The sequence below is a fragment of the Delphinapterus leucas genome, chromosome 1, assembly GCF_059928025.1.
Source record: "Delphinapterus leucas isolate spDelLeu-1000000601 "Yukka" chromosome 1, BTC_Dleu_Yukka2, whole genome shotgun sequence".
Lineage (NCBI taxonomy): Eukaryota > Metazoa > Chordata > Mammalia > Artiodactyla > Monodontidae > Delphinapterus > Delphinapterus leucas.
Window position 1 is genome coordinate 55,292,588 of NC_143129.1, and position 23,402 is coordinate 55,315,989.

General features: G+C 39.7%; 1 protein-coding gene across 11 annotated transcripts in view; it reads left to right on the plus strand.

Annotated features, from left to right (window-relative positions):
* The window catches only part of STX6 (syntaxin 6), a 45,745-nt gene that overhangs the window by 5,190 nt on the left and 17,153 nt on the right, over positions 1-23,402 (plus strand). For 9 of the 11 annotated variants that reach the window (XR_002642451.3, XM_089910394.1, XM_089910388.1 and 6 more), the window contains exons 2-4: positions 12,170-12,339; positions 13,431-13,525; positions 22,111-22,173. Coding sequence is in view for 10 of the 11 variants with exons in the window: in XM_089910394.1 (XP_089766520.1) it covers positions 12,170-12,339; positions 13,431-13,525; positions 22,111-22,173 (328 nt within the window). In the remaining variant the exon portion in view is untranslated. Of the gene's footprint in view, positions 1-6,824; positions 8,209-12,169; positions 12,340-13,430; positions 13,526-22,110; positions 22,174-23,402 lie in introns of those variants that run through there. The other 2 variants (XM_089910387.1, XM_089910382.1) reach the window with 2 other exon arrangements.

The window sequence follows — 23,402 nt, forward strand, 5'->3', positions numbered from 1 at the left end:
GCAAGAGAAGCCACTGCAATGAGAAGCCCGCGCACTGCAATGAAGACCCAACGCGGCCAAAAATAAATAAAAATTAAAAAATAAAAAGGAGACCAGTTCGAAAGCTGTTTTAATTTAAATATGCAGTGATTAGTGCCTGAGTGTTTGAAGCTCGTCTTGTGAGGTTTTGACACTCTCGATGTCTTCTTGCTCAGAGCAGAATCCCAGAACACGGGAGAAAACTACCACAGTTGGGCAGATGTGGCCCTACCTGGCACAGACATTCACAGTGGTATTTTCACTACCAGAACCCCTAGCTCTACTGAATCAACTCAGGCCTGCCCCTAAGTTGTAGTTTGTCTCGTTGACCCTCTCCTGTGTGTTCTCACTGGGTGAGCTTGATTATTCCCATTGTGTCAAGTGGTCCCTGTGTATCTGTGCACATCCTGCACCCCAGTCACTCTGACCCAGCTCTCTCCTGTGTGTTTTTCTGTGTTTTCTACTAATTATTCGACATCCCCCATGCTATGGGGTGGATATCTTCTCCTTTTTTTCTTTTCCTTCCCCCTCCTTAAAAATGCCTGCCTCGGGCTTCCCTGGTGGCGCAGTGGTTGGGAATCCGCCTGCCGATGCAGGAGACACGGGTTCGTGCCCCGGTCCGGGAAGATCCCACATGCTGCGGAGCGGCTGGGCCCGTGGGCCATGGCCGCTGAGCCTGCGCGTCTGGAGCCTGTGCTCCACAGCAGGAGAGGCCACAACAGTGAGAGGCCCGCATACCGCAAAAAAAGAAAAAAAAAAAAAATGCCTGCCTCTTCTTAGCCCTCTTTACTCCTGACTCCTCACAGCCCTTCAGTCCCATGTCCACTTGGTCACTGGGGCCTATCAGTGCATCCCCTGGATCTCTCTGGAATCCTCTCTTCCTCTCTGGTTTTGGTTCCTCCACCCTAGTTCATGTCCTTGTTCTCTCCCACCTGAACTCTTCTAAGCAGCTTCTTCAGCAAGCTTCATTTGCACTGCTGCCAGACGTGACCTCGGAGACACGTTCAGGTCACAGCTCTATTCGGAATCCTTCATTCTGAAATACTTACCGAGTGTCTGTTTTCTGTGTGCCAGGGGCTAAGGGGACAGCAGTGAACAAATGACATCCCTGTCCTTATGAAGCTTATATTCTAGAGACAGACAGTAAACGAACGAATATATGGTATGTCAGGTGGTGATAAATTCTGTAAGAAGAACAAAGCTGGGCGTAAAGGGAAAGGAAATGCATGTTCTGGGTGTAATTTTTCTTTTTATTTGACTTCCGGAGGCAGTGAGGTTTGGTGAAAGAACTGAGCTTTGTTAATCAAGCTGACCCAAGGTTGGGATCTCACTTCTGTCAATTACTTGGTGTAAGTTTTGGCACATTAGTTATCCTCTCTGAACCTGTTTCTTTATGTACAAAATTGGCTTAACAATGCCTGCTTTATCGGTTATGAGGATTAAATGAGTTAATGCATGTAAGTTGCCTCAGCACAGTTTGGAGTATGTATCAAGTGCTCAGTAAACATTCTCTTTTAACTGTTTATATATGTCTCCATCCAAACAGGCTGCCCTTTCTGAGAGGAAAGACCATGTCTTACTGGTTTTTTTTTTTTGGAGTAACATTTAAAGTGATATATGCTCATTTTAGAAAACTTAGGAAGTAAAAATATAAAAAAGGATTAAAAATTCATTGAAATACCACCATCCAGAAATAATTAGTTACAATTTTGGTGTTTTTTTAATCTGTTTCTATTAACAGTTTTATGTAATACTATCCATCAGTTTTTGATCTCTTTTTTTTTTGATATAAATATATCAGTCACTGTCCTGAGAACATGACAGGGATTGTCTTTTTAATCCTTATGAAATAGGTACTAGTACTATTATTATCATCTTACAAATGAAGAAAATGAAACTTAGAGAGTAAAAAAAACACAAACTTACAATTCATAAGCCTGTAATTGGAAAGGCCAGGATTTATATAAATGGGTATTATTGTTATTAATCATTAAGAAATTGTGATCATACTGTCTTATAATCTTTTCATCTGTATTTTTTTATATCCTTAAAATGCTTTTGGTGGGGAGGTTTTTTAATCACTGTATTGTATTTTGTTATATAAATGTGATATAACTTATCACCCAGGACAAGGTTTATGATGTACCTAAATTTTTCACTGTTACAGTTAATATAGTGGCAAATCTGCTTGTCACAGGTCTTCATTGCTGCTCCTGATTATTTCCATAGCCTGTAGTCCTGTGGCAGATTTGCTAATTCAGAGGGGGTGCACATTTTCAAAGCTTCTGATGCATGTTGCCAAATTGCCCTCTAGGATACACCCCTAACTCCACTCGACTCACTACCCCACCCCCAAAAGTTTGATGGGCCCATTTCCCTTGACCCCTTCCCTGTACTGAGTCTCCTTTTAAGAAATCTTAATTAATTTGCTAGGTGAAACATACCATATTTGAATCATGTTGTTTTCATCATTATGTTCAGTAAGGTGTTACAGGGTATTTGTTTGATGACTGAGCCCATTTTGAGTTTTGGGTTCTGTAGTTTTTTTCCCTCTCTTGTTTGCAACTTCTAATCAGAATAAGCCACTAAGAAAGAAATTCAGCGGTGGAATATGAGAGTATTTTGGTACCAAGTGAGCCTCTCCTATAGGTAAAAGGCATGAATGTTGTGGTTCTTTAATATTTTGCTGATTTGGAGGCGTTGTGTGCCCGAACAAGGACAGTTTTATTTCCAGATTCTTAGCTGTGGATCTGTGTTGAAATAAAGGCGTAAGTAAGCAGGTGAGCAAGATAGTGTATGTTACATTGTATTATTCTCTAACCATCTCTGGTTTGTGTGTACAGCCTTTTAAACACTAGATTATGAGCTCCTTGAAGGCAAGCATTGTGCATTTTAGTCACACTGTTGAAAAAACTGTTTATTGGTATAGTCACTGTGAAAAAATTATCCTTATTTAGCGAGTAATTTTATCCAGTAAAATTGAATGTAAGTCAGGTCTCATTTTCTACTTTTTAAAAATCAACCAGATGTTTCTTTCTTTTTTTTTTGGCTGTGCTGTGTGGCTCGTGGGATCTTAGTTCCCTGACCAGGAATCGAACCCGGGTCCTCAGCAGTGAGAGCACAGAGTCCTGACCACTGTACCATCAGGGAATTCCCCAATCAGATGTTTCACTGTAAAAACCACTTTGCAGACATTTGTTATATTGAATTAGGCATTTATTGAATGCCTAATAACTCTATTTGGCTCCTGAAATTATAGTCTGGTTTGGAGAACACTGTGCAGATATGTGAAACAGTGTAGGTGAAAGACAATATGCTTTGCGTGTAAGAGTTTGGAATAGAGCTGAGATACTGTGGAGACTGAAAAAACTTGGAAAGACCCCCAGGGGGAATGTTGGTCAGTGACACTTTAGTGAAGCAAGTAGGGCCTCAATCTGGGCCTTGAAGGAAATGTCTGCTTTTCATTTGCAGAGGTGTTAGGACTCTTCCAGCTGGGGAAGCAGTGAGTGAAAGTAGAGCCAGGAATGAGGAAAGGGAGGATGGGAAGAAGACCTGCCAAGTGAAACAGATTTTGTTTCAGTGAGAAATCAGGTTGGAGATTAAAGTCGGCCAGTTTTGGGGTGGAGGAGGCGTGGAATACCCAGCTGAGGAGTTTAAAGTTAATGTTTCCTATTGTAAATTCTTAATCAGGAGGTGGTTTTAACTAGCAGTTACTATGCACTTGCCTATGGTCAAACAACTTCTGAGGGCTCAAACCCAGGTCTTCTGATTCCACAAAGAAAATAGATTTGTCTGGAGCCTTTGCAAAGATGGGATTGAATAGGTACTGGAAGGCCCCTCATGCTCTGGGTCAGCAGAACTAGAGGCCAGCAGACAAGAAGTCTGAGCCCCCGTTCTCTTATTTGTTTAATGAGTGCAGACTAGTTATCATGAAAGTTCCTTCTAGATCTAAAATCCAGTGATGCAACTTAAGTAGAGGTTGTGCAAGGTGAGGAGTAAGAGGAAGAGTCAAAGATGATGCTTGTCTAGACAAGTTTCAAATCTTGGAAAATAGTGTCCCTGTTGACTAAAATGAGGAAGTTAGAGAAGGAAGCTTTTTTTTTTCTGTTTCATTTTGTTGTATGAATATTTACTGTTTTGTAGGGAGGATATGATTGGTTTGGTTTTAGGCAAATGGAATGATCCTGTAGGCAGCTAAAAATATAGGAATTAGTCCTGAGTGAGAGGTTAGGGTTGGAAATGCAGTGGGGAGTCATCAGCTTCAAGGAATCTTTTGAACCTGCTAGTGTTGGTGAGCACCTAGAAGCTATAAAAATAGTGCTGAGAAATACTGGGACCAACTGGAGGAAGAGAAAAGAGAAAATTAGTAGAAACTAGAAGAGCACAATGTCACAAAAACAAGGAAGTGAGCGTTTCAAGAAAATAGGCTGTGGTGTCAAGTACACTGGAAATGAGGACGAGTTCAAGTCACCCATGACTTTGACCTGCAGTGTCATTGGTGGCAGTAGTGGTATCCCAGGGGCATTGTGGAAGCAGCAGCAAGTTGAGGTCAAAGTTGTATATAACTATAGGAAACTAAGTGAAGACGCTTTTTTTTCCCTCCAGCAGAATTATTGCGAAAGATGTTATCACAGTGAAGTTGAATTTGGAAATGGCAGTAAGGTCAAGTGCAGGGTATGTGTGTTTTTCCCCTTAAATACAAACGATGTGAGTGTGGAAGTCAAGCAGTAAAAAGAGCTTCTCGCCTAGCCCAAGGGGTTGGTGGTAGAACAGGTTGGTGGGATATGGGGTAGAAGGGTGATAGGGTTGCAGAGGTTTGCCCAGCCTAGGTTTTTCAGGTTTCATTAGTAGAGTGGAAACCATCTGCCTTCACTAGCCTCTCAGGGTGTTGATGAAACAGGGACCCCACTGTAAACAGACATGCAGGATGGGTGCTGCCCCAGGTATAGGTATTGTGGCTTATTGTGTTTTTCCAAAGGTGGCCGCCCCAATATATATCCTGTCCTATTTGCTTTTCTTAACTTGTGAAGCTGGCATTCTTCTATCAAGCTGGGGTCCTCATTCCTTTTCTTTGAACCCAGGCAGACCTTTGTAACTGCCTCGACTGACAGAATGAGGCAGAAATGACACTGCTTGACTCCTGAAGCTTTCGTCACAAAAGACAACCAACCAATTCAGCTTTCACTTGCATCTTTCTGACTTGGGACACAAGTCCAGCTCTACTGAAGCCACTCTGCTGGAGCACGCATGTGGAGAGACTATGCAGACACAGAGATACTACCGAGGAGCACCTGCTTCTGCAGCCCCAGCCTGGCAGTCTTTCAGCTGAGGCCCCAGACATTGTGGAGCGGGGACAAGCCATCTCTTCTGCGTTCGGCATGAATTCCTGACCCACAGACTCCCCATAAGAAATGGTTGTTTGATGCCATTAAGTTTTGGGGTAACTGTTATACAACCACAGTAACTGGAACGGATGCCAGTTCAGAGCCCATTAGCATGGTCAAAGAAGAAAGGAGAAATCAAAAGGCTGATGGAGGCTGCAGCTATGGTTATCCTGCAATTCGTTGGCCCAATTGAATGACAGATTCCGGGAAACAAAAGCTCCCTAATGGCTAAAACACTTCTTCCTCCCATCTTACCAACAAATTTAGTGAGATCCAGATAAGAAATTATTTTATGGGCACCTGGATGTATTGCCTGAAGCCCTAAGGGTTGGTTGGGATGGTGAGCCTTTTACCATGGTGGAACAGACTGGAATGTTATATGGCAGGGGCTCAACTAGCAGTGACCAGGGGTTAGTGCTGGGCTGGCTTCAAAAACAAACTGGGGGGGCTTCCCTGGTGCAGTGGTTGAGAGTCCGCCTGCCAATGCAGGGGACACGGGTTCATGCCCCGGTCTGGGAGGATCCCATATGCCGCGGAGCGGCTGGGCCCGTGAGCCATGGCCGCTGAGCCTGCGCGTCCGGAGCCTGTGCTCCGCAACGGGAGAGGCCACAACAGTGAGAGGCCCGCGTACTGCAAAAAAAAACAAACAAACTGGGAGACTTCCGTGGTGGTCCAGTGGTTAAGATTCCGTGCTTCCAGTGCAGGGGATGCGGGTTCGATTCCTGGTCGGGGAACTAAGATCCCACATGCCACATGGTGTGGCAAAAAACAAAACTGGATTGGTTAGTCCTGCCAGTGTCAACTCTTTATTTATAAGGAATGGAAGAATCTGGTTTTGAAAGCTTAGATGAAAGCTTTATTTTTGCTTGAAAGATACATTCTTCAAAGATGTGGACTGTGTTTTCATTTTTGACAGTTGCTCACTGGGAAAGAAGCTCTGTGTTACAGGTGGTCCCATGGGTACTGGCATGGCTTGCAGTGAAGGACCTCATTCTGGTGGTCATAAGGAGTTCATATCCATGAGGATATGATGGGTCCCATCATTTTGATGGGCCGTTTGGTGGACAGTAAGGGAAAGAGGCTCATCTGTAGTATTTCCAATGCTGTGACTCTTGTTACTCATGAAACGTGTAAGACAAAACTGACTTTGGAAGCATCTGCAACAGATATAGGAGCAGAACATCTGCTTGACTGTTGTAGGAGATAGCCATCTCTCTCCTTCAATGGATTGAAAGATTTCTCTGGGTCAGGAGCTAAACCTGTAATTCCTAGGAAAGTAATTAGCAAGTTTTTGGTGAAATGGTGTCAGACATGATACCCAAAGCTGTCTGTGAGCAGATTATTATTTACTAAGAAGATTGCTAAACTGAAGAGCTCCAAAAATTCAAGGTATACATGACCCCTCATAGAAAGTTGTGAGTGTCAGACTTTAATTATTCCCATTACGCACTTGGAAGAAAAACCTGAAAAGAGCTGCACCTAACTCTACAGGAAACAGAGGCAATATCTTGTGATTTTGACCTTTCTGGAGAGCACAGATGAAAGTGGATCACTGTTGACTAAGGAGTCGGCAGCTGCAGCGCTGCCCACAGCGTGCAGCATGCTCACATGGGCTCACTGTGTGGTGAGCACTAACTATGGAGTAGATGATGCTGGGCATGCCTGTGTGGGAAGTGCCTAACTAGCCGATTCATGCAGAAACAACTCCCTTACCTTTCCTGAGAAAGTAGGTGAAGAAAATTCCACCAGCTCTCCTCTGTTGAAACCCTCACAAATATCAAACAGCTGTCGTGGTTATATACTCCTCTGTCCTATTCATCCGTTTACTTGGAATGACGGGTGATTCTAAATATTTAGTCCCAGATATTTACAAATAGTTCTGAATTGAGCAGGTTGTCTCACTAGGTAGGGTCTTGTACATTATTACATTGTGTCTTGTATCTCTTGAAACTATTCAGAAATTCTAAGTTCTTTGGTATATTCCGGTTACCATTAATATTTGGCTTAAAAATAGGTTTTGTCTGTGACACACGTTTTCTCTTCATTTGTGCCTTCTTTTTCAGGGTAATGCTATGCTGAGTTGATATTGGAAGAAGAAAAATTGGGAGATGTTTTAAACTTTGAGGGACCCCGTTAGTTGCTTTTAAGATAGGATTCCTTGACACACTGCGTGTTCTGGCTTTTCAAGATCTGAACCATTGCTGACAGTTCCCACCTTTGTGATCCCTTAAAACGTGTCTTAGAAATGTAAACTAAGACTACTTTGATTTTCTCATGTCTATGCTATTACATGAAAACTAAAAATGAAACCTCTTTTAAAAATAAGAGATTGAGAGTGGAATAAGCCAGGTCACTGGCCAGGCCTGTTGGGTTTTGAATGTCGTCCTGGGAATGCTTTGCAGCATTTTTCTAATTCCTGCCGTTTCTTTCATTTCTTCTTTAGGATATGCACAAGTTCTTGCATGCTTAAGGACTCCTTGATTTCGCTCTGTGCTGCAAGAATTGAGTCTACCCACCTGCCCCTCCTCCCCCTCAAGTCTGAAAGTGTGGCCCTTGGATCCCAAGGGGGTCTCAAGATCCTTTCATAGAAGAGCCCCTCAGCTTAAACTGCTTTTCATGATACTACTCAGATGTTATTTGCTTTTTTTCATCATGTTGACAATAACACTGATGGTGCAAACTGCTGGTGCCTGAGCCTAAATCAAGGCAGTGGCACCAAACTGTACTAGTAGTCATTGTATTCCTCCCTCACAGTGAAAAAGAAAAATGAGAATCATATTCCTTCAAGAATGTTCTTCATGAAACAGTAAAAAAAAAAATTATCAAATCTTGAGTCCCAAGAACACCTTTCCTCATTTTTTTAAAAGCTATAATTTACCTACAGTAAAATTGACCCTTTTTAGTGTATACTTCTGTGAAATTTGACAAATGTGTATAGTCAGTAACGACCACCTCCACAAATAAGTTGCAGGACAGATCCATCACCCCTAAAAGTTTCTGTGTCCCCCTTCCCCCATGCCTAGCATCTGGCAACTACTGATCTATTTTCTGTCCCTATAGTTCTGCCTTCTCCAGAATGTTACAGAAATGAAATCATACGGTGTGTGTGGCCTTCTAATTTCTCACATTTTGCATAATGCATTTGAGATTTGTCCATATTGTTGTGTGTATTTGTGGTTTGTTTCTTTTTATTGCTGAGTAGTATTCCATTGTTCAGATGTACCACAGTTTTCCATTCCTTAGTTGAAGGACATTCGGGTTGTTTTCAATTTTTGGCTGTTACAACTAAAGCTACTATAAGAATTTGCAGGTTGTTGTATGAACCTGTGTGTTTTTGTATCACCTTGAAGTGGGGTTGTTGGGTCATAATGGTAAGTGTATGTTTTGTATGTTTTTTTTGTTTCTGTTTTTTATAAATTTATTTTATTTTTGGCTGCGTTGGGTCTTTGTTGCTGTGCGCGGGCCTTCTCCAGTAGCTGCAAGCAGGGGCTACTCTTTGTTGCCGTGTGTGGGCTTCTTATCGCGGTGGCTTCTCTTGTTGTGGAGCATGGGCTCTAGGTGCGTGGGCTTCAGTAGTTGTGGCTCACGGGCTCTAGAGCGCAGGCTCAGTAGTTGTGGCGCATGGGCTTAGTTGCTCCACGGCACGTGGGATCTTCCCGGACCAGGGCTTGAACCTGTGTGCCCTGCACTGGCAGGAGGATTCTTAACCACTGTGCCACCAGGGAAGCCCCTGTATGTTTAATTTTAAGAAACAGCCACACTGTTTTCCAAAGTAGCTGTACAGTTTTGCATTTCCACCAGTAATGAATGAGAGTTCCAGTTACTCCACCACCTGGTCAGCACTTGGCATTGTCAATTGGTTGGTTAGTTGTGTGAAGCCATTCTGAGTTTGTAGTGGTATCTCATTGTGGATTTACTTTGCATTTTTCTGATGACTAATGATATTAGACATCTTTTCATGTGCTAGTTGTCATTTGTATGTTGTCTCTAGTGAAGTGACTGTTCAGATCTTTTGTCCATTTTTAAATTGAGTTTTCTTAAGTTTTGAGAGTTTTTTTTAAAAAAAATATATTGTAGATACAAGTCATTAATTAGACATGTAATGCACAAATGTTTTCTCCCAGCCTTAGTACACATTTTAATACTCTGTGGGACGAAATGAGAGAGTGCATGAAACACTTTGGCTGTATTGTGAGCTAAGATGGTGACTCCAGGGAAAGCACTTCTGTGATCCAGCTGTGAGCTGAAATAGCTCGTTTTTTCCTCCATAGAATCTTATTTTTTCTTAAAAGAGTGACTCGCAAACTGGTTATTGAGATTTGCATATGTTCAAAAATCTCAAAATTATCTTGGGATTTTCTCAAAAATGAATGAGGTGAACCTGTCACTTCTCGGAAAACAACTGACAGTGTTTTTATGGATGATGAAATTAGAGCCTTTTTTAAAAAAATAGAATTTTGGAAAGCTCGTATCAACTGCTATCATCTTACAGATTCCCAGTAGTTAAGTTTTTCTGATGGAATTGGTGGTGATATTATTATATGATTTTGGATATTGTATAATGAAATGAGTCAGCATTTGGAGGATCTTTGATGCTCAGTAAACTAACACTTTACAAATGACCAGTACGTGATGCTGTAAAATCATATGTGGGTAAAACATCCCTTCACAATACAAGATGGAGCAGTGGGTTGTAATGTATGAGAATATACAACGTCTTTGGTACAGTTTCAGCTTCCACGCTGCAGCTAACCTTTAAGAAACTGCCACTTGTCGAGTTTTTGTATTGTGTCAAGAAAGAATATCCACAATTATCTGAAAAGACTGTTAAAATACTCCTCCCTTTTCCAACTACCTATCTGTATGAGGCTGGATTTCCATCATATACTTCAACCAAACGTATGTCAATAGACTGAATGTAGAAGCAGATGTGAGAATCCACCTGTCTACTGTTAAACCAGATATTAAAGAGATTTTCAAAAATGTGAATCAGTGCCACTCTTCTTACTAAATATTGTTGTTTTAGAAATTTTTGGTGAAAACATTAACATATCATAATTTCATCATTATGTTGGATTAATTGGTCAATACTTTTAAATATGTTTGAATTTCTAATACAGTAAGTGGCAATAGATAGAGTCCACATTAATCTGAATTCTTTGGAGTCTTCAGTAATTTTGAAAAGTGCAAAAGAGCCCTGAGACCAAAAAAGTTTATGGATCACTGCTTAAGAGTTTAATTCCGGCATCCTAGTTGTCTACTGGTGTGGAGAACGTGGTATGCCCTAGCCCTGAGGCTTCTAGTTCTCAAAAAGGAATTCAAATTTCCTTTACAGAACTGATAATTTTCATATTCTTTAGAATGAGATATCATTTTAGATACCTTTTTAACTCTGTCTTCTGTTGTCATAGAGGATATTCAACACTTACAAATAAACCAAGTACTTCATATTATGGCAAAATGTATACCTCTTTCTTTACCAAATCAGCCAGAAACCTCAGTAAAGAGTAAAGATAGCAGATTGACATCTCACTTACTTAGTCCTTCCTCTTTTTGTCTCATATAGAGTTTCTCTTTAGCGCTAAAAGCATAAGACTGATGTGAGAGGAAAAATGAGGGGACTTGCCTAACCCATGAACTGGTTATGAACGTAACCTTGGTAGATTCATTGTTGGCTGCGTAGCTCAGTGATTTATTCAGCTGGCTGTATTCTCTATTTAACATTCAGCTTTTTAGCTCTCATCAGTATTCACAGTCCAAGATATTGTAAGGCACCTTTCTTCATTTTGTTAGTGCTGTCTCCTCTGGTACTTGAAATGTCAGAGGGAATAGGATGCGTGCAATTTCTGTTTTAAAGCAATAGATAATGAACACACTGATTGAACACCCAGAAGAATTGGTGAAGAAATCATAGAAGGATCAAAACAGATCTCTTCGTTTAGGAGCATGAAGATTATAATCTTTGTACACAAGAGACCATGATTATAAAATGAGTCCTTTTTGGCTTTTATATGTGGTAGTGTTAGGTTATAATATTTAAATGGTGGATACTGGCCCAATGGCAGGGGCAGGGGAGGAGTTTTTAAGACCTTGTGACTGTATCTAAAAGCAAAATAGACCATCGCTCTTAATGGCCTAGTCTCACTCCCTAAGCATGAAGCACTAATCTGCTGTACAGAGTTGCTTAATCCAGGAAAGTAGATACATTTAAAGCTAATACTGTTTAGGAATCTTCTAATGAGATGTTGGATTTTAAAATGTCTCAGGTTAAAATACTTGCCTTCTAAAAGACTAGCTGTGTAAGAGTAACCCTTCCTTCTATCCTTTTTTACCCCTTTTCCACACGAACCTCCCCAAGAAAAGGAAAGTTGTTTTAGAACCTTTTCTTCTGAATATAAATTACTTCACTCCAACTGGCAACATGTGTGAATGTTAACGGCCCTTTAGTTAATTTATATTATAGCTTCTTAGACTACTTTTAAGGACAGTCCGTTAGAAAAATTAAATTTTGTCCTTCACAAACAAACTTGGTAATTATAGCTGCTTAAGTAGTGGCTGTTTTATTTTGAAATAATACTCAGCCTGTTATTTTAAAGTTTTGAACTTTGATATTTGTCCATGAAGAGCCTTCTGTAACGACTTAAAAACACTTTGGGGAATGGTGGTTGCTGAGGATGGTGTCTGATCGTAAAGGTTCACCTAAGTCTTATAAGTTGCTCGTGGAACATGCTGTCTCATATCTCTCCTTTCCCTTCACCTGAATACAGAGAGGTACAGAAAGCAGTCAACACTGCACAGGGATTGTTTCAGAGATGGACAGAGCTCCTCCAGGACCCATCCACAGCCACGAGGGAAGAAATCGACTGGACCACCAATGAGCTGAGAAACAACCTCCGGAGCATAGAGTGGGATCTAGAGGACCTTGACGAAACCATCAATATCCTTTTCTGCAGTGTCTGTGCCACGTGAGGCAAGCAGACAGATGGACAAGTTTCATCTAGATGTCTCAAGTACATAGATTAGATATTGCCTTTTATCGTTGATTGATGTTGCCCTTATTCGTACCATGACACACTTAAAATCGTTGACCAGTAATCTAAGGTAGAGTAGTCAGATCCTGCAACGTGAAGGTGGCCTAGTGCAGTGATTTTGAGCTTGGACCCTGGAGTCAGACTGGATGTGGAGTCCATAATTTCTATTAATCACAGTGACCGCGGGGCACCTTCTAAATTATTAAAAGACAAAGGTGTTCTCTAAAACTAGTGGAACAAAATACGTGAGGGAGTGGGATCAAAAGCACAGTTACAGGGAGATAGGTCTTCCCTCGAGGTAGGAGGGATGAGAAAAAGATTGGGGGAGAGAGAGAAATTGTGAGATAAGAGGACAAAAGTTTTAATAGATATTCGACATTCAGCAATAGTTATCGAGTGTGCTATGTGCTGGACATTTTGTTAGTTACTGAGATTGGATTGATAAGCAAAACTATACCAACCCTTGTAGAATTTACCGTGGGAGAAACAGACATTAGTCAAATATTGGCACAAGTGTATACAGCCATGTGAGTGACACGGGCAGCAGAACCAAGCTGGGGGTGAGGAGAGCAGGAAAGCTTCACAAAAGAAGCCTCGATCTCTAGGTTAAGAAGCAGAGTTAGCTTCTTGACAGAAGTGGAATGAGTTGGAATGGCAAATGAAAACAGCTTGCTGTTTCCCAGGACAAAAGCTGTCCACTGAAAGGTGACCTGGAGTCAAAAAACGTGCTGGCAGGCATCTGGAAGAGCCCAGCTCAGCTGTGGTCAGACAGCCGTGGGTTTGCGGTGAACCCAGGCGGGTCATCTCTGCCTCGGGGCACAAGGATCCTCATCTAGCCGTGGGCAGAGAAAGTTTGAGGATCATTAGTGCCAAGTTGACCATGTGTTCAGAAACGCTGGGCCAGATTTTATTGCTGTGAGAGATTCTGTGGTTTCACATGATGTTGGTGGTTAGGTTTTCGATGATGAAATTGCTTTACCTTGACTTTTTGACCCACGCATAGTCGAAGCAAATCCTAGGAAATTCAACCTCGATGCAACCGAATTGAGTATAAGAAAAGCTTTCATCACAAGTACTCGGCAAGTCGTCAGGGTAAGGGATGTGATCTTACTGTGTAATTTGTGCAAGAGATAGCCAGACTTCTCTGAACTCTTCCCTTTAATTTAAACTAATAGGTCAACTCTGAAACTCCTTTTTAATATGAATTAAATGCCAGTTTTCTACATATTTCTCTGATTGAAAAGAAATCTGTTTTTAGTATCGGTCAGCCTTTTTTCTCAGAGCAAAAATGAGAGAGTAGGCTGCTGGCTTTGGGAAGGTTACTGTAATCTTCCTGTCCATACCTCTCATTTCTCCAAACCAGTTATCTTTTTTCCTCTATATTTCTTAGTATACTGTATTTCTAGACAAAAAGAAGAACTGCTATTGTAGAAACCATTTGCTTTCCTGATTGATTGGTAATCCCTTTGCATTGTGAAGGGTACTCTTACTGGGTTTGGATGGCGGCCTCTTCCACCATCTGAATTGCTTCTGGAACTCTTGCAACCCATTTACTGACGTTTCAATATACAACGGCTTGACAGCCTTTCGGGAGTTATCCAGAGCAAGCAAGCATCTATCAGCATGTAAAAAATCAATCCAAGGGAACAAATCTTCAGTCTAAAATTATTTAGATAATAACCTATTATTAAAAAAACCTAAGAGAAAATAGCATTTAAGTGAAATCTTGTATCGTTAAGATATGTTTGTATTTTGAAACTATATGGCTAAGCCAGTTGATTAGCATAACTAGATGTAGGAGAACCACCTGTCTTTAACATATGTACTAGAAAGCAGCTTCCTTGAATAAAAAGACTTGGGATCATACCAGTGCTAACATATGGCTTTTTAAGAGTCATCTTAGGCGGGAACCTTGGTGTGTGCTTGCCAAAGACTCCATGTCATGTGATTTCCTTTTGAAATTATTTCAGATGGTAGGTTATCACTGTACTTTAAATATCCTTGTTCCTTTACTCATTAGTTGCCTTTCTGTATCCATGTACCTAAGTTGTTTAGAAATAAACCCACATTGTAATGGGGGCAGTAACCTTTTTAGACCTAGGTGCCCCATCTATATGATGAACATTTGGATTAGACACTCCTAGTCTCTAGCCAGTTCAGAGGCTATTCTGATAAGGAAGCCCTGTTGTTGGGTGATGTATTTTTTTGGTAAGGTAAATAATTTCCCAATTCCTTATTTTATAAATGTAGTGTGTGCTTTTTTAATTTTTTGTGATAGATTTTTCTGAAAATGACTTTTGTAGATGTTGGTATTTAAATGGTGCCTTGCAGTGAAGCGTATATTCTTGACTTTAATCATTATATTTGTTTTTCTGCAAGGTAGTACTTGTAAATTTTGCAAATTGAAATTCAGAGGTCAACATAGTAAAAGTTAAGTGAGTTGGTATAATTGGAAGTATAATCCAAAGTTCATTTTATAATAATTGAAAAGCTTTTTAAAGTACGTTCTTTGAAAGAAGTATTCTAAATCAAGTCCATACTTCATAATGTTGCAGTCCTTTTATAGTTGAGATCTAAACTGTACTCAACTGTGTGACGCAACTGAATGTTTTAGAGTTTTTAATCATTCTTCTAATTTATTACTCCTTTTTGAAAGCTGTTACTATTTGCCGGTGATGGGTTAATAGTACCTAACTGAGTTTTTGCTCATCTGATTTTAATAAATTCTAATTGAGGTTTTGTAGAAGAGACGTGGTAATTGATGCTAACTTGATTTTTTTTTAAAAAAAGCATTGTTTTGATTCAATATTATTGCATTCAGCTGAACAGTATTTGTATCCAGAACTCTCTGGGTTCCACTTGGAGGACACTGATACTGTGGGATCAGAGAGTTAGCAATTTGGGGAAATGAAACACAAGACCAAGCCCAGATTAGGAGTTTGTACATCACAAGTTTATGTAAGCTCCTGTTACCATTATCAGTGGGTTTTCATTTAGTTGCTTAAAGGAATACCTTTTGATCCACAGTGTATGCCAATTGTGCTTTCTCCTTCTTAGGGCATTATACATCTGTTGTTGCTGTTCTACCTGAAGAACTAAATCTTTCTCTTGTGTTTGTTCTCAATTAACGTCCACTGTTTTTGCTTTTTAATAAGTTATTTTTGTTTATCCTCTCAATGTCCACTGTTTTTTAATAAGTCATTTTTGTTTAAAAAGTTTTGTATATGTTTTTCAAAACGTCTTTTAAGTTCGTGCAGTTTTTATTAAGTTTTGCTGGCAGTTTTTTGTTTTTTTTTTTTTTTTTTGCGGTACGCGGGCCTCTCACCGTTGTGGCCTCTCCCGTTGCGGACCACAGGCTCCGGACGCGCAGGCTCAGCGGCCATGGCTCACGGGCCCAGCCGCTCCACGGCATGTGGGATCTTCCCGGACCGGGGCACGAACCCGTGTCCCCTGCATCGGCAGGCGGACTCTCAACCACCGTGCCACCCGGGAAGCCCTTTGCTGGCAGTTTTTACTAAAGAAAGCAAAACATTCTTGTTTTTGTTTATATAACCTTGGTATTTTTGAGGTCATCATTTTTACATTTGTGGAGTCACGTATACATCAGAGTTTTCGCTTGTGAGATGTTCATGTTATGGAAATCTATTGCAGAAGTGACGTGGGGTTAATTTAGTAGTGAAAGCTTTTGCAGTAAATGACAGAACAGTGAGAGAGGTGAGGAGACCTGAGTTCTAGGCTCAGCTGAGACCTTAATAAATTTTCAGCATGGCAAGTCATTTAGCCTCTCTGGATCTCAGTTTTATCAATTAAATGATCCTCACTAACATTCTCCAACTTTGTTTAAACTTTCAAAGGCAGTCAGAACTATAGCACCGCCTCCCCAAAATCCAACCTCTTAAAACCCAAGAATTGTTGGTAGTCAGTTATAAGTCAAGATAGAAATGGCTTTGGTTAATCAAAAAGGGTGAGTCATACTCTGTGGTTACAAATGACACTGGGATGTGACTCCTCTGAGTGGGAAGCACTGGGATTTACAGTGTGCCGTTCACTCAGCTTGGAAGATGGCATAAAATGGGAACAGGAGCATAAACAACCGGGACCATTGTTGTTCTTTTGGCAGGTGAACCATTTTTTATCGATACTAACTGCTGTCTTGACTGCTTGTTCTAAACTTCTTGTATTAGAAAGAAGATGAGGAAATTCCCTTGCGGTCCAGTGGTTAGGACTCCACGCTGTCACTGCCAAGGGCCCGGGTTCGATCCCTGGCCGGGGAACTACCCACAAGCTGCGCAGCGTGGCCAAAACAACAACAAATAACTTGTTGTTTTTTTTTTTTAAAGATGAGTAATTATGTTTTTGGCATGACAGGTGGTTAAAAAATGCTCAAAACTGTTTAGTAACATAGTTTAAAATTCCATATCCTAATAAGAAGGTAATCTGTGGTATGGTATCTGGCAACTTTTACACTACATAAAAAAAGTGCCATCCTGAAAGTGAAAGCCATAGCTCTTTACCATCTGCCATGGCCCCAAACAGGATGCGCACCACACAGCTGTTGAGTTCACTGACCGTCAGAGCTAACGTATACCCACACACACATATTTTATTAAACAGAAAATTTTTAAACTGGAACTTTAAACCGTGTATTTCATTAAAGTAACGCGTGCTCACTTCAAAGAAAATTAGAAAAATTTTACAAGAGGAAAAAATAGAAAAACCTAAACTCAAAATAAGAAACGTAAACACAAAACTTTGTTGTGTTTTTTACATAGTTGTGATCATACTGTTATGCAGTCATAAGCATTTTTTATTTTAACTTTTAAAATTAAAAGTAATTCATACTATTTTTAAAATGCAGATAATTTTGATTAAGAAGTGAAATGCCCCTCCATTCTGTAATTCCACTCCCTAAAAAAAAATCACAATTTTAAGTATTTTTTCTAGCCATTTTATAGACATTGAAGTACACTTTTAAAAGAAATGACATTAGTCTGTAATTTTTTTCTATGAAAAAATATTGTGGACATAGTCTTATATCAATACAGATATATCTAGACCAGTGCTGTCCAATAGAAATACTAAAATGCAAGCTATCTTTAATTTTCTAGTAGTCATATTTTAAAAGTTAAAAGAAACGGTGAATTAATGTATTTTTTAACTTAGTATATCCAGAAGATTATTATTTAAACATATCAATATAAAAGTAATAGAGATGTTTTGTTAAATTTTTAAAACTTTTTTTTACTAAAACTTCTAAGTCTGGCATATATTTTACGATTAAGGATATCTCAATTCAGAAGTGAACTTTTCATTGGGGATACTTCATCTGCATTTAGAGTTTATAATACAGTTGAAAAGGTTGATTTGCACACCATGTATTTTCCAGACATGTGAAAGTTTTCCAGTAATTGAATTTAAATCTAAATTAATTAAAACTAAATAAAATTAAAAATTTAATTCCTCAGTTGCACTGACTTCATTTCATGATCTCAATAGGTAACCGTAATTGGCTAATAGCTATTGGATAGAGTAGATTTAGATTATCCTTTTTAATGGTTGCATACTTTATCAGTCCCCACAATGACCCTATAAAATATTATACAGAAGAAACAGGCACTTAGAAAAATTGAGTAATTTGCACAACTTTGCATAGTTACTAAAAAGCGTAACTTAAGCTTGAACCCAGGTCTTTGACATGAAAGACTATGCTCTTAACCTCTTCTCTAACCTGGTTCTATTATGATCTGTTTGATCATTGACCCTATTGGTAGATATTAGGTGGTTGTTAATTTTTGGCAATTGCAAATCATACTTCAGGAACCATCTTTGTGAGCATATCCTGAATATTTAAGTAAAATATTGAAAATATTGAACTAAAAAGTTTAATATTGAACTAACATTGAACTAAAAGTTCAATGAAAATGCACATTTAAAACATTGGTTAATATTTTCAAAGTATCCTGCAAAGAGACCTTATCAATGATATTTCTAAAAGCAGAGTGTAGATTCCGTGTTCCTTAATACCTATATCAACACTAAGTAGTGTTCATCCTTTTCATCTTTGCCAATCTAACTGGGAAAAATATCTCTTAACTTGCACTTCTTTGATTATTAATGGGTTAGTGCATCTTTTCATGTTTGATCATTTGTGTTTTTCTGTGAATTGTCTGTTCACCGAACTCTCTTCCTAAGTGTAATGTCTAGTATATGGTATTACATTGTGTATAGCTTTACTATAAGTTACTATTCTCTTGTTTGGATATGATGCTTATTTCTACTTTTCTTTTATATTGTAAATAACACTGCAGTTTACATCTTTGCATATCTGTTTCAGTATATATTTTCTATCATTTCCTTAAAATAAGTCCTGTTAGAATTACTGGGTCAAGGCAGTGGATATTTGTTACAAATATCAAAGCTCTTAATGCAAAATGCCAAATTTATTTTCAAAGGGTTGGTCTAGTTTACCTTCCAGCCATTGTTCAAGAGCAGTAGTTTTCTTTTAAACATTTTTATTAAGTTATAATAGTACAGGAAAGTGCATGCACCCCAAATATACAGTTTAAAGAGTTTATAAACTGATCCCAACCATGGAAGCAGCATTCCAGAGCATTCCCAGCACCCCCCAGAAGCCCCCTTGTGTGCTTTTACAGTCATTACTGCCCCCCTCACTGTCCTACCTTCTAACAGCAAAAGCACATTCTACAGACAGTGTTCAAAGTTCAACTGGAACTTCAAAGTCACTTTTTCCATACATGTGAGCTGATATTTTTATTATGCAAGTAATGTTCATTATTTTAAAAAAGGCTACTGTAAAATGTATTAAATGCATTTAAAAAAAGCATATATTATCCCACCAGTGAACAACTCAGATATTTGCTTTGTGTAGTTATTAATGTATATCAAATAAATGGGATTGTACTATTCATATTGTTTGAATATCAGAATATCATCTTAAACTCCAATTTAATTGATAATTAGAAAAGGAATCCTGCAGTCCAGGAGATAACAGCATAATGGTCTCCTTTGAAGGCTTCTAGAATTTGTGGGGATCCGAGCTTCTCAAACAGCTTCTCACCTGGGAGACTTGTTAAACTGTTCCTTAGAGTCTGACTTAGAAGGGCTGGGTGGGGTCCAGGGACCTGCATTTTTAACAGCACCTCAGGTGACTGACTCAGGTAGATCTCAAACATTTAAGAAACATGGCTTATATCACTAAGTTTCCCTTGTTTTAAACGTACCAATACCTCCATTTTTATGGTGAATACTTTTTTTACTAAGTAAATTTTTCTCAGTTTCTGTGGGTGGCATTCTTATATATATATATATATTTTTTTTTTCTTTTGAGGTTTGTGAACAGATAAAATTTAAAATTTATGGGTCAGCTGGACCCCAGGTAGAGCACCCTCAGAAATCCAGTGGGTGAACGACACCCTGCTTGCCCAGTGTCATTTCCAAGGGCTCACATACCCTCTTGTTGAAGGCCTCCAACGTCAGGGCACTTGTTCCTAGAGGCACCCTTTCCCATCGTGGGCGGCACTTCAATGTGTGGCAGTAAAATGATCTCTTTACCTCTGCTTTGCTTAATTGCCAACATTTCCCCCACAGAATAACCAAAGTGATCTTTTAAAACATGAACCAGAATACTCCATGGCCCTGCTCAAAATATTTTAAGGGCTTTCCATTGCCGTAGAGCAGGGGCCTGCAGTCTGTGGCCTATGAGATCTAAGAATGGTTTTACATTTTTTAAAGGGTGGTTAAAAAAAAAAATGTGACAAAGGCTGAATATTTAATATCTACTCCTTTACAGAAGAAGTTTGCCAACCACTGCCTCGGAATAAAATCTAAGCAGCTTGAAGGCCCTGCGTGTTTTGGCCAGACGTGTCTTACATCCTCCCTCCGACACCCAGCACACAGTGGCTCCTTCAGACAATCGGGCCTTCCTTCTCAAAAGCTAAGGCATTGAGCCTTTCCTGCCTCCAGGCTTTTGTGCTTGCTGTTTCCTCTGCCTGGAATTCTCTGCCCTTGCTCTTTCTGTTTTGGGCTCATTCTCGGCCCTCAGGTCTCGATCACGTGTCACCCCCATCTTTCTAAAGTGGCGTTCACCCACTGGATTTCAGCCCTGTTGACTCCCTTCCTTCCCAAAATGCTAGTCACCCTGTTGAAGTGTGTGTGTGACTGCTGTTTGCCTCTTGTCCACCATGATGTGAGCTCCGTCAGGCAAGGACACTGTGTATCGTCACTGCTGTGCTCTGGCACACACTGGGCATCAGTCGGTATTTGCTGAGCGAGGGATCAGGCAGTTTGAAGGTTGCAGCAAGGTGGTTGTCATTCAGACTTCTCATAGTAGGAATCAGGAAAGCTGTGGCACTGTCTCATCTACCATTCACTTGTCGTGGGTCTTGGAAGAAGTTTTTTAAAGCCTAATACTTCAACATTTGCACCTCTAAAATAGCCTACTTGCCAACAGGAAATTATAAAGTATTTTGGCATCCTTTTTTTTTTTCCAAGAAAAATTGTATTATAATAATCATGTACTCAGCAGAAATCATTTTAAAGTATATTGGGTTGTAGTTAAATATGATGCAAATGGCTCATATTTAATAAAGTGTTTTATTTTTATGTTTAAAATTTTTGGCTGCATTGGGTCTTTGTTGCTGCGCGCGGGCTTTCTCTAGTTGCAGTGAGCGGGGACTACTCTTCGTTGTGATGCGCAGGCTTCTCATTGTGGTGGTTTCTCTTGTTGTGGAGCATGGGCTCTAGGCACACGGCTTCAGTAGTTGGCGGCACACGGCTTCAGTAGTTGGCGGCACACGGCTTCAGTAGTTGTGGCACATGGGCTCAGTAGTTGTGGCTCACGGGTTCTAGAGCGCAGGCTCAGTAGTTGTGGCACTCGGGCTTAGTTGCTCCGTGGCATGTGGGATCTTCCTGGACCAGGGCTCGAACCTGTGTCCCCTCTATTGGCAGGTGGATTCTTAACCACTGCACCACCAGGGAATCCCCAAGTGTTTTGTTTTAGATTAAGTAATTCATTTTTCTTTGCATACAAAATTATTTTTGATACCACTCTGGAAAATACTGGTGTTAGAAATAGTCTGTACTTCACATGAACGCAACTCAAATAAAATACGTTACCTGTTTATCACTATTTGAAAATATTCTCTGGCATGTAATGGTAAATATACTTTATCATAAAGTGCATGGTTTTTTTACATGTATTATACTTAAAGATGCTAGCCCTTGAACACAGCTTTTGTTTGTATACCTCAGGGTTGCCATTTACTGGCTATGTGACCTTGAGAAAGTACCTTAGTCTTTCTACATCTTAGTGTCCTCAATTGTAAAATGAAGGTAATACCAGCTTCACAGGGGCATTGTGGGAAGTCAGTGATCATATGTGTACATGTTTAACAGTGTTTCCGGCCTATGGTAGGTACCCAGGAAGTACTTTCTCTTTCCTCATATTTAAATTTAGTATCCCGGTTACTTCTTTTTAAGGGCATGTCCTTCTCTTTATTTCCTTTATTTTTGAGACTGAAAATAGAAGTCAAAGAATGCTGTATTTTTGTTTAAAAATTAATAATAAATTATGCATATTTTGCTAGTGTGCAAAATATTAACCATGATTTTGTTTAAGGATGTTCATTTGTTTTCTGGTGTTCTGTTTATCTCATTAGGACATGAAGGATCAGATGTCAGCTTCATCTGTGCAGGCATTAGCTGAAAGGAAAAATAGACAGGTGGGTAAATGTCAGAATATACAGTATCAATCAAAGAAAATACAGAGATATTTGGAATTTAAAAATTCTGACTTCGTGTATCATGTATTCAAGCAGAAGACCTTGTGTGCTGAGCCCATAGTGATGCTGGCAGGCAGCCTTGTCTCCACTCCCCTCCCTCACACCCTCTGGTTTCCTCCTCTGGGCTCCGGTTGCGGAGCGTACCTTAGAGCCTTTGCCCCAGGCCATTTATTCTGCACCTGTTGCGCATATTCCGTGTACCAGGCGCTCTGTTAAGAGCTGTAATTGCTTACTTTCTCTGCTGGACCTCAAGCTCCTTTGTGAGTTAGGAGGGATGGTGTCATGGTCTTTTTTCTTTTTATTTCTAGCTGCTATTACATTGCCTATGCATAGAACTCACTAGACATTTAATGATTGAAATTTTATGTAAAGCATTTGAGGAAACTTAAATGTGTGTTAATTTAATGTGTGGTAAATCTTTCACCATTTTAAGTATCTTTTGTTTTTTTGATGTGAGGTCCAGTTTTTATAAGTTATTACAAATAAATTATGAAACCTAATTTCAGAAACCAAAGCCCAGATATTGACACATCAAAAATAAAAGCTACAAGAGACCCAGTCCTTGAATTTATTAACTGGTAACTCAAGAAATCAGCTCGGCATTTTTAACTAACTAAGAATCAGGAGTTTATGATGTAAATGCTCACTTTATACCTGTAGGTGTTTCTTGACCCACTTAATTTTGAAAACAAGTATTATAAAAGCTTGAAAAGGGGAGAGGACTCTCTAAATATCACCTAACTTAATCCTGTTTCCTTTCCCTGCATCTCATTTTCCAAGTCATTGTTTTTTTCTTCCCATTTACCCTCCTTGCTCTTCTCAGTGCAGCTAGGAAAGCCATTAGCTAGCCATCCCATCCCGTCTGGCACTAACTCTTAAGAGAAGCTAGTGAACGGCCGCAGGCTGGCCAAATTTTGGAGTCCCCTTTTCGTTTCTGCTTCAGCTTACAGAAGTTGAGTGACAGTTACCTGAAGTATCACTAGTTTTGACAGTGAACAGTAACACCTATCCTCTACTACTTCTATTTGAATTTTTATTCTCTAGGTAGTATATTTGAACTAACATAAATAAATAAAATGTGTGTTTATAGGTAGCCTTTCCAAGTATGGCTGGGAATTTTTGTTTTGGGTGGTGAGTAAAATGCCTCCGAGTCACAGGGTTTCAAGGAA